Source organism: Crotalus tigris, unplaced genomic scaffold (genome assembly GCF_016545835.1).
Source record: "Crotalus tigris isolate CLP2741 ecotype Arizona unplaced genomic scaffold, ASM1654583v1 scf7180000020640.449710, whole genome shotgun sequence".
Lineage (NCBI taxonomy): Eukaryota > Metazoa > Chordata > Lepidosauria > Squamata > Viperidae > Crotalus > Crotalus tigris.
This window is the reverse complement of record NW_024098119.1, coordinates 69092-82416: the sequence shown is the minus strand read 5'-3', so window position 1 is coordinate 82416 and position 13325 is coordinate 69092. Positions and strand designations below refer to the sequence as shown.

At 43.1% G+C, this 13325-nt stretch overlaps 1 protein-coding gene across 2 annotated transcripts in view; it reads left to right on the top strand.

Moving 5' to 3' along the window:
• LOC120319349 (vascular endothelial growth factor receptor kdr-like) overlaps window positions 1-13325 on the top strand; it is a 191545-nt gene that overhangs the window by 158282 nt on the left and 19938 nt on the right. For both annotated transcript variants that reach the window (XM_039368128.1, XM_039368129.1), the window contains exons 21-25: window positions 638-803; window positions 1145-1242; window positions 3058-3180; window positions 3815-3926; window positions 11853-11952. In XM_039368128.1, the coding sequence (XP_039224062.1) occupies window positions 638-803; window positions 1145-1242; window positions 3058-3180; window positions 3815-3926; window positions 11853-11952 (599 nt within the window). The remainder of the gene's footprint in view (window positions 1-637; window positions 804-1144; window positions 1243-3057; window positions 3181-3814; window positions 3927-11852; window positions 11953-13325) is intronic.

The window sequence follows — 13325 nt, the reverse complement described above, 5'->3', positions numbered from 1 at the left end:
CCCTCCTCCTGGATCCCTCCAGCCAGAATAATCAGGCTGATGGGATCCTCAGCGTGCCTACTCTGCTGGCACAAACAGGATGGGCCAATCCCAATGGGGTGAGATGGTCCCTCAAGTAACCTGGACCCAGGCAATGTAGGGCTTTAAAAGTGATGATCCACATCTTGAATTACACCCAGAAGCAGACTAACAGCCAATGCAGCTCATGGAGCAGGGAAATTACAGGGATCAAATTCAACCATGTATGTCATTTCTTTGACATTTGAATCAGCATCAGAACAGAACTGGAAGAGACCTTGCAGATCTTCTAGTCCAGCCCCCTGCTCAAGCAGGAGATCCTTAGGGAGACTCTTATGCAAAATGAAAGATTAATCTTTTGGGGGGCTTTGCCCTCATGCTTAATTAAGTTGTGGCTAACAAATGAAAAATGGATAGTGTAGTTTGAAGACGGGGCAGTGTGGTGCTAGCTTGATTTATGAACTATAAAGCAAACAGTGACTCAGTTAAGTAGACATAGCATGTTATGCAAAACTTGCCAATTTCTTTTGTGAACCTCGGTCTCCCGTTTTAGCATGTTGTTTGAACCCTCCCCGTGAGTAATAACGGGCTTCTTTAAGAGGTCTTTTTTCATCCCTAGTCACCAGAAAATTCAGACTGCTCAGAGAAAGCATTGAAGGAGTCGATAAGTGACTTAACAGAGCTCATTAAGAGGCGTCTCGAAAGCGTGGCCAGCACGGGCAGTTCTGCCAGCTCTGGATTTGTTGAAGACAAGAGTTACACAGATTCTGATTCAGAAGAAGAAGGTCAGTGAACACCCACTTTCTGGTCTCTTTGAATTTCCAATTCTGGAGATCTGTCTCCTTCTGGTCTACACCAGGACTGCTCCATCTGCGAATGTGTGAGCAGGTTGGAGGAAATTAAAAAGCCTCCACATCCTCTTGGTCATATTCTTAGCAAAGATGGGCCATCTGATTTTGTAGCTTTGAGCTTGCTACATTAGCCTTTTTGTGGACACAGAATATACAATCATAGGGCTGGAGGAGACCTCAATACAGATCTCTGGTCATCCTCTAAGTAGGTGGGTCTTTACTGCAAAAATGTTCCTTTGCATCCCTGGCTCAGATCATCCATTGCTTTGTCCTAGATGCTGAAGATCTTTACAAGCGGCCTCTGACTTTGGAGGACTTGATTTGCTACAGCTTCCAGGTAGCTAAAGGCATGGAGTTTCTGGCCTCAAGAAAAGTAAGTCTTGTTGCAAGAGGTGTCAAAAATGATGGCTGGGTTCACAGAACAAGTTAAATTAGTGTTTCCCGAATGTCACAAAATTCCAGATGCATGGATCTCAACTCTCAAAATTTTAAGCAACAGGAAACCTGACTAGGAAGTCCAGGATATTGCAGTCTACTCTATACATCTTGAAAGATGCCAAGTTGAGAAACACTATGCTGGCCTAAACTAAAATGGGCTTGGGAACTCATGTCAAATTATATATTCATTTACTGGGCTATTAGACATCCAGCCAGCCAATGATCATCCAGAACCATTTTAGGCATGATCCAGATTTTCCTCCTGTTATTTCTAGCGCTTTATTATTATGGGTGATCTTTTTTTAATGCCGTCCAACATTTCCAACAAAGCAGGAGTAGAACAACTGGAGTTCTATTCTTCAGGTTCAGACAAGAATTAATAAGTATTGGGAAAACCTATTTATGTAACCATCAGCTGGATGTAATGGAACGAGATTCAGAAGTTGTGATAAAAATTTAATTAGCAAAATGCAATCCTGTTTTATATATGGAGGTATCAAAGGAGCCCTTTGGAGGTATTTATTGCTTGGAAAGATTTTAGTGCTTCATAGGGATTCAGAATTCAAGCAAGTGCTAAAAATTACACAAAACATAACACCCAAATATAGGTAGGTCCAGGGCTTTTTTTGTCATAGAACGCCCAGAATGGAGTTCTGGCACCTTTTTTGGATGGAACCTTGTAGGGTAGGCAAGGCGGGTTGTATGACGTGTGTGAGTTCCAGCACCTTTTTTTTTTTTTTACAAAAAAAAGCACTGGGTAGGTCTACTCCTAACTTGTTCCACAAGTTGGAAGAAGCTTCTTGGATGAGAAGCGGAACATCTTCTAGGACCGTGGTGGCAAACCTATGGCACGCGTGCCACAGGTGGCACGCAGAGCCCTCTCTGTGGGCACATGCACCGTTGCCCCAGTCCTAGGCCTTCAGCTGGGTTTTATAAAACCTTTTTGTTTTAGGCCTCTGCTGCTGTGTGCAAAAAAAAAAAAAGGTTCAATCAATCAATCAATTTCAATTTCTCGCAGGAAAAAAAAGATCTCACAAAGTTGAAATTGATTGAACTTTTTAGTCCCACCCAGTCTGCCATTACCACCACAACATGCCCACCCAATGGGCCACACCCACCCAACAGGCCACATCCACACAATGGGCCACACCTACACAATGGGCCACGCCCACCCAGCACCCGATGATACATAAGTGGGTTTTGGGTTGCAGTTTGGGTACTCGGTCTCTAAAAGATTCGCCATCGCTGTTCTAGGAAAAACAAAGCCCCGTTGTCTTTTGAAAAGGGATCTTTGGAACAACCATAACCTGGATGACCGAGAATCTCCATAGACAACTTGTTCCACAGTATCCAACCAACCCATTCTGGATTCTTATGAAACATGCCAAGTGTAATGCTTGTGGAACATCACACAGCACATGATCTTCCACAAACACATAGTCAAAATTTACCTGATGGTCCTCCTTCAGTTCTCTAAGATGTCATATGACACCAGAGAACTTTAAATTGCAGAAATGAACAGAGACATCCTTGGAAGTAGAGAATCAAAAGGTCAAGATCTTGTCCATAAGTATGTGATCTCAGCACTTCCCATTTTATCTGTGGCACCAGTGAAGATGGCCAGGGCTCCAGTTGAACAGTCAGAGACACCCTCTTGAGCTTTTTCAGGCCACCATCTTTCCTTGGTACTAGATAACGGTCATTGATTTTTTCCCCCCTGATTTCCTTTTATTTCTTTTTTTCATTCCAGTGCATACATAGAGATTTGGCTGCCAGGAACATTCTTCTTTCTCAAAATAACGTGGTGAAGATTTGCGATTTTGGATTGGCCAGAGATATATACAAAGATCCTGATTATGTGCGGAAAGGGGATGTAAGTATGGGGCTGGGTGTTGTAAGACCCTTTCCCCAGTTGTGCCCTTCATGTGGTGGAATGTGGGCTGGGTTCCTAGGAGGGAGGAGCTGATTTCCATGGAGCAAAGAGGAAGAAGACCTTGGAAAGTTTAATCAGCAAGGAAGAGAGTTGAAATGGTTCCTCTCTAGCAGTTCCAAAGCAGATAGTTGCTTTAGACTGGCAAGATTCTGTCTATCGGTGGAAAACAATAAGGGAAACTGCCCAGAAATAACTCTATGTTTCGTTCTTTTCTTGGGGCCTGTCATCTGACTTTCTCTGACATCATTAATCACAAATGTTATTCATCCCTGCCCCCCACGCCCCCCACCCCTGTCATATTGAATAGGATACACATGCTTTGATCAATGTATTTAATATCCAATTCAGATTGGTAACACAGCTCGGTCTTCTTTCCTAATCATGAGGATACCATCTAAAATACAATGCACCCCCCAGCATTGCAACACAAGCTCCACCTTTTTTTTTAACTTGCATCACAATGTCACAAGCAAATACGAAAGGGGTTGAGTTTGCGCTGTAACACAACAATGTACGTTTACCTGACCGTCCATCTTGGATAACACAGCAACTTTGTGCTTCTTTCCTTTCCCAGGCCAGGCTGCCCCTGAAATGGATGGCTCCAGAAGCAATTTTTGACAAAATTTACACAACTCAGAGTGATGTCTGGTCCTTTGGTGTGCTGCTGTGGGAAATATTTTCCCTGGGTAAGATTGTTTTTCCTTGCTTTGATTTTAAGTAAAAGAAGTATGCGCTCTTAATGTCGTAAAAGGATATCAGAGTGGGACATTTACTACTGGAAATTGACCAAATTAAACCATGAATGAAGGCGAATATGTGGTCCCTGGATAATGTTGCAGGATCCAATCTGGGTCGGTCACTGGTACCAGAGGCTTAGTCTTTCGAGCTTTTGGACTTGTGCTGAATCCTCGGGGCACTTCTCTCTCACCAAAATGTGTGCTTTGGGCTATTCGATGCACAGTATTTATGTGGTCCCTGGGTTTTTAGTTGTTGATTGGGTTGTTGATGGCCGATTATTAAGTCGTTGGCTCTTGTTTCCTTGTGCTGCCAAGTCCTCGGCTCATAGAATCGCCCAAAGCAGACATTCTGGAGAGGGAGAAGTTTCCTGACAGATGGGCTCCAACACAAATCTGAAAGCTGGGAAGACTAAACCAAGCCAGATTGGATCCTAAACTACATTTATTATTTAAGCAGGTCCTTTTTTAGAAGGAAAGCATATTTCCCTTATAAGGGCAACAAAATCTGTGTTGCAGCCAACCTGCTGTCAACAGCCTCTTTCGTTCATTCCTAACCTGGAGCACTTGATGAGTGGGAACTGCTGCGCACATTCCCCCCTTTACAGTTCCAACGTGGGAGGGGGCTGAAGATATTGGACTAGCAGCAGAGAAATCTAAGTTGAATCCAGCCTCACCTATAGGGCTGACTTGGGTCAAGGGTAATCTTTTAACCAAACAATTGTTATTTATTTATGAAATGTATAAACCACTTGAGGCAAGGGGTCCTGATTACTGTATAGGGAACCATAGCAGCACAGCCAATGCAAAACAATGCAATCAAAGGCAATTAAACTAAGGCACAGCCTTGTAATAACTAATACTTCTGGCATCAACAGTTTTGGCAGCAATCAAATCTTAAGACTTGTCTGGACCTGGCTGGTGAAAACCTCAGAGGTTACAAGGGAGGGAATGGCTACAGAGGTGAAAGGTGGATGTGTTCCTGAAAAAAGGACGTAACTCTAATACAGGTAGTCCCAAAGATGCTTTTTCAAAAGGCAACTGAACTTTCTTTGTTTTTGCTTGAAGACGTTTTGCTTCTCATCCAAGAAGCTTCTTCAGTTCTGACTGAATGGTGGAGAATGGAAGGATTTATCCTTCCATTCTCCACCATTCAGTCAGAACTGAAGAAGCTTCTTGGATGAGAAGAAAAATGTTTTCAAAGGAAAAAAAAACAAGAAAGTTCAATTGCCTTTTGAAAAAGCACCTTTGGGACAAACCATCACTTGGATGACTGAGATTCTTCATAAACATCTTATAAAGGTGGTCCTTGACTTACCACTGCTTGCTTAGCAACTTGTCAATGGTACGATAGATCTCCCTGGGGTTAAAGTTCTGATGGCTGCCCCTCTTCTTCACAGTCGTGGCCATATTTTGGCTGCTCAGCAACTGGCTTACATTTGCAGCATCCTGTGGTCACGTGACTGGATTTTAAGAGATTTTTGCCAGAAACCAGCCTGTACGTCCAACTTCCAGTAAAGTCAACCCATAGAGAACAATTGGTCCACTTAATGACCATCACAAAAAAGGTGATAAAGTCAGATCGGTCGTTTGGTTGACCTGCTTGACAACTGTCACAACTTATGACAAAATGGGCAGTTTCCACTGCAGTCATACCTTGAAGACTGCCTGCAGATAAAGGAACATGAGAACAGCAACTGTAGAGGATTCCGCTGCTCCAGGACTAAACCCAGCGTGGACATTTTCTGCTACGTCTTCAAGAGACACATTTCCTGTCAGCACCAGCACATAAGTTAGAAATACAGTAAACTATGTGAGAAACGGCGGCAGCTGCCCATCCTGTTGGCTGCATACTTTAGGAGGAGTTTCCCAAAGATACCTTTTAGCATGAGATGGAAAGTCTAGTAACATCCTGAGCTCCTACTATTAGGTTTTGTGCACCAGTATTCTGGTCAAGGTCAAGAGTTTGCTGGCTGGGTTCTCCGATGTTCAGTTCTGGTTCTTGGCTCAGGAATTCTGGGAGTTGAAGTCCACAGGTTGTAAAGGGGGCATACCATTCCAGACAAATGGCTATCCAGTCTCTTCTTAAAAGCCTCCAATAATGGAGCACCCACAGCTTCTGGAGGCAACTTCCGTTCCATTGGTTAATTGTTTGGACTGTCAGGAAATTTTCTCCTTGTTGGTTCTCTCCTTGGTTAATTTCCATCCATTGCTTCTTCAGGTGGTCACAGGAACCATCCTTACCTTTTTGTCCCCTCCCCTCAGACCCCCCCCTCATTTAGCATCTCCCAGAAACAAGGCTGGGTGATTCAGGGGAACAAATAATTATATGTGAGTCCCATTCAAAAACAAGTTGCAAATATCAAGCAAACGAGAGCTATGGATTTAAATCCTTCAACAGATTGCAAGCAGTGAAGCTGATCTATTCCGATTCCTCCACCGAATGTATTCACAGACTGGAGGTGATAATCATCTAGAAGGGAGTTTGAATTATAAGCTTGAGCAGATCAGGGAAGGAAAGTAATAAATAAATATGAAGCTGGGCTTCCTGCTTCCCTGCGGGTCATACTCTAAAAATAGGGGGGAAAACAGAGGAAGGAAGGTGGCAGGACAGACAACAGGAAAAGGACATGTGACGATGGTGGTAACCCAAGTTTCAGTTTTGTAGGTGACTTTGAATGGTCACTAAATGAATGTATAGCTAATCCTCATGTTACAACCGCAACTGAGGACCAAATTTATGTTGCTAAGCGAGACATTTCTTTAGTGAATTTTGCCCCATTTAATGACCTTTCTTGCATTCAACTTGAGCAAAGACCCTGGGGTGGATTTGATCATTTGTCCTACTTAGAGTGATCGGTTGCCTTCCGTTGATCCTAAGTGATGCTATGCAAGCATGGATGAGGAGGGGGGGTGGGGAATGGAGGAGAACTCTGCTTGGGACCCCCCCCCAAGGCTAAAGTGCAAATGGAATGGAAGGAAAAGCATTTGATGAAGCAGCCCAAGTCTGCTTGATGGAAGAAGGGCAAGGAAGGAGCATCAGCAAACATTGATTCATTGTTCTCACTATCAGGAAATTCCTCCTTAATTCTAGTTTGGATCCCTCTTTGATAAGTTTCCATCTCTTACTTCTAGTCCTACCCTCAGGTCTTTGGAGAATAAGTCCACCCCTTCCCCTCTGTGACAGCCCCTCACGTACTGGAAGACTCTTATCGTATCACTCCCTAGTCTTTCTCTTCCTTAGACTAAACCTACCGAGTTCCCTCAATTGAGGTTCCATTTGCATTAAAAACAGATTAAATCTTTTTTCAGTTTCTTCCTTAGCTTCAGGGAGCCCAGATTATGAAAGAAGGGCATTCTGCACCTCCTTAGGGGGGCTATGGAGGAATTGAGACAATTACGAAGCTAGAGCTTAATCAGCTAGTTATGAACTTTTGATGAGGAAGCTGGCTATCAAGAGACAGATTTCCGAAAAGCAAGAAGTATGCAACAGGAGCTTTCACTCCCTTAAATGACTGTTATTTTATCATTATCTGGCTATCCCACAAAGCATTTGGGATTGAGGGGTTGTTGGATTTTTTTTGTAATAGTGGTTGCGTGGAGGCAGTCAAGCAATTAAAGAGGCCACAGCTGTACATTTACAGTATTATAATCAGCTTTTCTGTGAATCCAAAATGCAATTGGGGTGGCCAACCTCTAGAGCCATCTGGCCAATGAAAAATTCACCAGGGACAAAGCCAGATTTAACAGAGACTTTAAATTAACAGAGCCCTTTTCAAAAAATCTTAACCAGGCACACCAACAACTGATGTCATATGGAAGTCCAGAAGTGGACTTTTTTTTTCTCCTTTCATGCAGTATATCCTTCACTCTAAATAGTAGCTAAGTTCTCAAAATGGAAAAATAAATAATGCCTTAAAGTATTACAGTGGCAAAACTTACACGCGCATATGTACTGTGTGCTTGTGCATTCATGTATGTGTTTGTGTGTGCATCTTGATGATAGACATAAGAGGTTGCAAACGTCAAATAATATATATGTCCCCATGTACATTTTGGACATGATTTTAGACATCTGTATTTTAGAAAATAAAAAGAAACAACTTTTTAAAGCAATACAAGATGCACGTGGGAGTTAGGATTAGTTCAACCAGTTGCCTTTCATTTCAAGCAGCTTATGAATGAGATAAATATAGCCCAGCCTGGGAGCAAATTGGAAAAGTATCCAAGATTAAGGGTATTGACTTGAGTTGGGAATGGGAAGTGAAACAGATGCTTTCCCACATCTATCTCCCTACACAGGATTCCACTACCCATAGGTAGAAGCTTCTTCAACTCTGACTGGATGGTGGTGGACAGAAGGATTTATACTCCTTGCAGACAGCTGGTCATTTGCATTCTTTTAGAGAGTCGTTGAGGCCATTTGGAGGTTTACCTGTGTCCTCAGGGTCACCTGAATAGTGCAAATGGGTGTGGAGCCTTCTTGGCTGCAAGATGTTTTCTGCCCTGGGTCCCTGGGTCTAGACCAGAGGTAGGCAACCTTGGCTCTTTTATGAATCGTGGACTTCAACTTCTATAATTCCTGAGCCAGCATGGCTCAGCTTGGAAACCTCTCCTTTTCCCCTCAGCATGGCTGGCTCAGGAATTCTGGGAGTTGGTCCACGAGTCATAAAGCAGCCTAGGCCTAGGGCAGGGGTAGGCCACCTTGGCTCTTTTATAACTCATGGACTTCAACTCCCATAATTCCTGAGCCAGCATGGCTCAGCTTGGAAATCTCTCCCTTTCCCCTCAGCATGGCTGGCTCAGGAATTCTGGGAGTTGAAGTCCCCACGTCATAAAGGGGCCTTAGTTTCCCCCATATTGGCTCAGGAATTCTGGGAGTTGAAGGCCACAAGTCATGAAGGGGCCATAGTTCCCCCGTGCTGGCTGAGGAATTCTGGGAGTTGAAGTCCCCACGTCATAAAGGGGCCTTAGTTTCCCCCATATTGGCTCAGGAATTCTGGGAGTTGAAGTCCACAAGCCATAAAAGAGCCAAGGTTGCCTACCCCTGGTCTAGACATTTAGCTCTGCACTTTGGGATGAACACCCTTCAAATGGTGCGGGAGTATGAACAGATTTCCAGAAATCATTGCAGACCACAGGAACCATTTGCACTTTAGTTTGAGATGCAGACAACATAGACTCAATCCAAACAGCTGTGTGCCTGTCTTCAACAAGGAAGGGACCCAGGGCAGAAAGATTCCTGCAGCCAAGAAGGCTCCACACCCATTTGCACCACTCAGGTGACCCTGAGGACACAGACAAACGTCCAGGTGGCCTCAACGACCCTCTAAAAGAATGCAAGTGACCAGCTGTCTGCAAGGAGGATAAATCCTTCCATTCCCCACCATCCAGTCAGAGAAGCGAAAACGTCTTTGAAGAAAAACAAGAAAGTCCAGTTGCCTCCTGAAAAAAGCACCTTTGGGTCAAGGCCTACTTCCACTAATATGTACATGCTATTATCAAATGCCTACAATATGTCATTTCTTGTTGCATTTTTTAATGAAATATTTGCTGATGGACACAGAAACGTCTGATGAAAATCTAGCAAAAGCTGGGCTGAGACGGGTCAGCACCATCCATTTATAAATGGTAGAAAATCTGCACAATGAAAGTAACAGCAAGATTCCTGTGGAAATTTTTTTCCAGCGATGACACTGTCACCCAAAATGAGATCTGGATGACCGTTCTTTGCTTTTTCTTTCTTCCTTCTATTTTTCAAGGAAGTCAAGCTGAATTAAAATTTGCTCAGCTCTTTCAAAGTGTGTGGGTTTTCTTTCTCCTTGACATTTGTATTAGGCTAATATATCAATATGCTTTTCGGTTTCCTTGTCATCTTTGTTCAGCGTCATAACAGCAGGAATCCCTCTTCTGCAAGATTTCAAATAACAAGGTGCTGACAGCTGATACCGGAGTTTATCTTTCTACAGCTTTTCTGTCCGGACCATTTGTCAGAACTTCTTATTGATTCGTAGTTATTGATTTGGCATTTCACAAGTTTCTGGAACAATCCACGTTTAGCTCTGAGCATGTCCTTTCAAAGACTAGGGAATAAGATGGTCATTTTGCTTGCTTGCTGCAAAGAAATCATGAGTGCTCCATCACTGCAGATTTTTAAGAAGAGGCTAGACAGTCACTTGTCTGAGATGGCATAGGTTCCCCTGCTTGAGCAGGGGGCTGGACTAGAAGACCTCCAAGGTCCCTTCCAGCTCTATTCTATTCTAAATATCTAAATCAGAATCAGAATCAGAATAGAGCTGGAAGGGACCTTGGAGGTCTTCTAGCCCAACCCCCTGCTCGAGCAGGAGATCCTATACCATTTCAGACAGTCTTAAAAACCTCCAGTGATGAAGCACCCACAATGTCTGAAGGCAAAGCTGTTCCACTAGTAAATTGTCCTCGCTGTTAGGAAGTTTCTCCTTAATTCCACGTTGCTTCTCTCCTTGATTAGCTTCCATCCATTGTTTCTTGTCTTGCCTTCTCGTGCTTTCGAAAATAAGCTGACCCCCTCCTCTTTGTGACAACCCCTCAAATACTGGAATACTGCTATCACGTCCCCCCTCGTCCTTCTTTTCTCTAGACTAACCAAACCCAAATCCTGTAACAGTTCTTCATATTTTTAGTCTCCAGGCCTTTAATGATGATTACATGATTAAATTTAAGGATTCTTGTGAACGAGGATGCATTCTCAAGAAGCCATTCTGCATTGGCTTCTTGTGAATGCATCATCGGCTTGTACATATGAGACTCTAGAGCCCACTAGAAATTTCCCAGAATCTTGGGGGTAAATGTCAGAAAGTCCTCAAAGTTAACGAGTAGTCATTTTAATGAGACCAAAGAGGAGCATGGTAACTCTGATAGTTAGGGTGCTGGATGGAGGTTAGCAAGCCTGCATTCAACACCAAGTGTTCCCTTGATGTGCAGAAAATGGAGACCAAAAGAAGTGATGGCATTAGACATGACTCCAGAGTAAACTTAATAACTATATTTGATTTGCTTTCTGAGCTTGCTTGTTTTCTTGCAGACGTTTCACTTCCCAAACTAGGTAAAATCATCAGTGCAATATTTGATTTGAATTAGATATAAGTGAAATTTAGTTTTCTAAAAGCACCCATTTTTGGAGTGTACAGCCCCTGTCTTTTCACTCAAATGTTAAGTGTATCCCATCACTTGCAAAAACAATACATACTTCTGATCTATGGGAGGAATCAATCACGCCCTCCATCTGGGGCATTCACAAAGGGGCCATAAAGTCAACATGGTGAAGGCCATCTTGACTTTTTTAGGGGGAAGGGCTTCTGCAATTGTCCCTGACTTCACAGCAGAAGACTTTCAAGAAATAGCTTAATCTTCTCCAAAGCATACATTTCATTCTGTCCGATAGAAACATAGCTGAAAAAGCCTGTACTGAGATTCTCTCTCTTCTACAGCTAACGAAAGCCAAAATAAGGTGTACAACAAATTATTCTAGTCAAATTCTAAGCATTCACATTTTTAATTGTTTCTAAAGATCATCATGCCAATGATGAGGAGTTGGATGTCAAACCTCTAACAGGAATCAGTGCATCATCAAGGATATTCACCCAGAATATCATTAACCATTTAATGTCAGGGAAAAGCTTTATGGATATGCAGTCTTGGAAATTATATTCCAGTCCTCGTTTATTAGAGAGTAACTAGATATGTCTGGTCTAATGTATCACACACAGAGACCCACACAGACACTCATACATATGTGGTACACACACTCCTTTCCCTTGTGATTATAGAATCTCTGGAAGAGACACAAGAAAACTGTATTTTTGAATGGTACTCATTGCTCCATATTTATCCTTGCAGGGGCTTCTCCTTATCCAGGAGTCCATATTGATGAGGACTTTTGTCGACGTCTCAAAGAAGGAACACGGATGAGGTCTCCAGAGTATTCCACTCCAGAAATGTAAGCTTTCCCATCCATTTCTAGATGTTTTACATTGCTCTGTTCCCCCATAATTCCCCCAAGTACAGAACAACAAATGTGCCTTTATTTCTTCAAGAGCCTTTATTTCTTCTGAGGTCTGTCTGATACCTTACTTTTCTGTCACTTCTTTTTCAAGATAAATCTCTTCCTACAGACTCAGGACCCACAAAATGCTGTGTGCATGAAGCAACTCCAGAATCTATAGTTAGGCACTAAGTGCCCATTCTTTACACCCAGTCTCCTTCTCCCTAAGCTAGCTCGCCACTAAAATCATTTTGGAAAGCTTTGGGTTTTCTCAGTCCAGGTCAGACACAATGGGCAATACTTTTTTGCTTTTAAATGATTCCCTGAAAACATTTGGATATACTACCGTATATTCTGGCCTACAAGGCAATCCAGTGTATAAGACGACCCCTGACTTCGGCGCCGAGTCGCATGCCTAGAAAGTCATGTTATACGCTGGAAACTACCATTATTTCCAGCGTATAAGACGACTCGGCGTATAAGACGACCCCCGACTTCGGCACCGATTTCAACACTTTCGAAAGTCGTCTTATACGCTGGAAAGTACGGTAGATGTAAACGCCATTCAAACTAAGTACTTTTTCCTCTATATTTAATTATAGGCTGCCCAGAGTTGTTGGGGGCAGTGTGGTGGCTCAGCGGTTAAGATGCTGAGCTTGTTGGCTGGAAAGCCAGCAGCCCAGGTTAAGTGCACCATGCAATGGAGTGAGCTCCTGTTCCTTGCCCCAGCTCCTGCCAACTTAGCAGTCCGAAAGCATGCAAATGCGAGTAGATAAATAGGTACCACTTCCGTGGGAAGGTAACAGCACTCCATGATGTCATGCTGGCCACATGACTGTGGAAATGTCTTCGGACAGTGCTAGCTCAATGGCCTTGAAACGGAGATAAGCAGCACCTCCTGTAGTCAGTAACAACTTCTTGTTGTTGTTGTTGTTGTGCCATATCCGTTTTCGGACATTGGCGATCATATTGGCGATCCTGTTTTTATCAGCAGCCACACGAAAAAGAGCAGCTGAGTTTTGTCCAAACCAGTCCCTTAGATTTTGAAGCCACGATGTTCTTCTTCTGCCTGGACCTCGTTTGCCTTCAATCGTTCCCTGGAGGATTAAATGGAGTATGCCGTATTTTTCTGGGTGTTGCATCACGTGTCCGAAATATTCTAACTTTCGTTTTTTAATTGTTTTGATGAATAAAATCCACAGGGACTCTAGAGTTGTTGGGGAAATGGGTTGCTGATAAATTAAATTAATAATAACTCATATTCCTTTTGAAAGGCAGTGGGTCTTCCCCGTACCACACTTGAACTGCAGAACTGTCTGCCTGAGTTA